Below are 2115 nucleotides of genomic sequence, written 5' to 3' on the forward strand. Positions count from 1 at the left end.
AAAAAATGTAAAACAATAAAACAATATCTATGCATACATTTTTTTTTCTGTAACAGAATTTTAGATATAGAATTTTAATATTTAAAAATATGGTTTTCTGTAAATTTTCTTTTTTTCCTCCTTCTTTAATACTTAAGATCAGGTCTTTTTTCCCATCTTTTCCAAATTTCTTGCAAATTGTTGGACATTTTTTTCCCAAATAAACAAAAACCAATTTACTCAGGTGTCAAGAGGTTAAATAGTTTGTTAAAGGCATTTAAACGCAGAGCAAGAAAACTCATGTTTCAAAGGGTTAATCTGACCGATATACACGCTCATACAGTAAGGAGTATGACATAATAACATGTAATCCCTACTCGAGGAGTGTAAAACGATAATAAAACTGCAGATGGCAATGAAACTGAATAATTCTTAAATTAGCTGAAAGTCTGAGAGACTGAAATTTGTTGTTTGTTGTTGCCGAAGACGAAGAAGTGTGGAGAGAGTGAAAGAGAGCAGTTGGTGAATTGACTCTGAAAGCAGCATTAACAGATTATGGAGAGATTTTTATTTAAGCACCCACCACTCCACTGCCACGTGCTCCTCGGCGAGGAGGAGGAGGAGGAGGAGGAGGGGGAGGAGAAGTTTTGGCGGTGGTGTTGAGCTGCTGCAACATGGTGTTGTTTGATTTTACACTTTTTACACTTTTTTACACTTAAATAGACAGTTGTGTTGTTTAAAGTGCACCTTACCCACACATATGACTCTGCTTAACCCTTTGAAGCCTGAGCAAATCGCCTTTATTTCTGACAGAAACATGGGAAGAGAGCAACTTAATGAGAAATGGACCAAAAATTTGCAAAAATAAAAATAGTAAAAAGTAGTAAGAAAATTAAGATTTTTTTTAAATCTTTTGCTCTAACATAATTATTAATATATATTCTTGATAACATTAGAATTTACTATAGAATTTCAGGACATTTCTTTTTAGGTTTTAGGATGTTTCTAGGATTTTAATTTATTTCTAGGATTTTATGACATTTCTCAGATTTTAGGCAGTGTCCTGGATTTCAGGACATTTGTCAGATTTTAAGACATTTCTCAGATTTTAGGCAGTGTCCTGGATTTTAGGACATTAGTGTCTTATCTGGGTGTGGGGGGATCCTCCACTGGCACTTTTTTTGATCAACAAGCTCTATTTTGATACTGTTTTATGCACTCTCACACCTTATGGAGACTAAAAGTACAAAAACAGTTCCCAGTGTGAATCACTTGATTTTTACTGTGAATTAGATAATTGTTGGGGGGCCACCCGGCACTCTATTGGGCCCACATGTTTTTTGTTAAATTGAGTTACTATACTGTTTGATGCCACCAGCTTCCATGATGTGATCAGCCACAAACACATTACAAATCTGATCATTACGCCCATCAGCTGCCTCATCTCCTCCTCTTTGTGTTCGTCTATCTTCGTCCAGCTGAAGAACAAGTTCATGAAGAAGATTCCTCGTGATGCCGAAGCTTCAAATGTCCTGATCGGTGAGGTGGATTTTCTGGAAAAACCCTTCGTGTCCTTTGTTCGTTTGGCTCAGGCCACGACTCTGGGAGGCCTCACCGAGGTCCCTGTGCCGACAAGGTGGGTGTCGTCTCTGACAACTTCCTTCCTTTCTTTTTTTTTTTTAAACCCATACGTCATCTTAGGGGCGGGTTGTTTTTTACCTTTAGGACGAGTGGTGTATACAGAGAGTTGAGACAACACGGGGTTAATCTCTCTTTAAAATTCGATTGTTTTTGCTCTGACAGGTTTCTCTTCATCCTGCTGGGTCCTCAGGGCAAAACCAAGTCCTACAATGAGATTGGCAGAGCGATCGCTACACTCATGGTGGACGATGTGAGTCACCGTCTGACCTCGATAGACTTCACACACACACACACACACACACACACACACACACACACACACGTGTTAACTTTATTAGTTAATTTTTATTTCTGTATTTCCCGTCAGCTGTTCAGTGACGTCGCCTATAAAGCGAGGGACCGCGAAGACCTGATCGCAGGCGTTGACGAGTTTCTCGATGAGGTGATTGTCCTCCCTCCAGGAGAATGGGACCCGAAAATTCGCATCGAACCTCC

General features: G+C 39.3%; 1 protein-coding gene across 1 annotated transcript; it reads left to right on the forward strand.

Moving 5' to 3' along the window:
* Window positions 1-1457: 1457 nt before the first annotated feature.
* On the forward strand, window positions 1458-2112 carry LOC121937986 (electrogenic sodium bicarbonate cotransporter 4-like; the record flags this gene model as incomplete). Its single annotated transcript, XM_042481277.1, has 3 exons — window positions 1458-1615; window positions 1783-1870; window positions 1988-2112. Coding segments are annotated over 3 exons (371 nt in total), but the record flags the coding sequence as incomplete, so codon positions are not given.
* Between the last annotated feature and the right edge of the window lie 3 nt (window positions 2113-2115).

The sequence above is a fragment of the Plectropomus leopardus genome, unplaced genomic scaffold (assembly GCF_008729295.1).
Source record: "Plectropomus leopardus isolate mb unplaced genomic scaffold, YSFRI_Pleo_2.0 unplaced_scaffold28078, whole genome shotgun sequence".
NCBI classification, from domain to species: Eukaryota; Metazoa; Chordata; class Actinopteri; order Perciformes; family Serranidae; genus Plectropomus; species Plectropomus leopardus.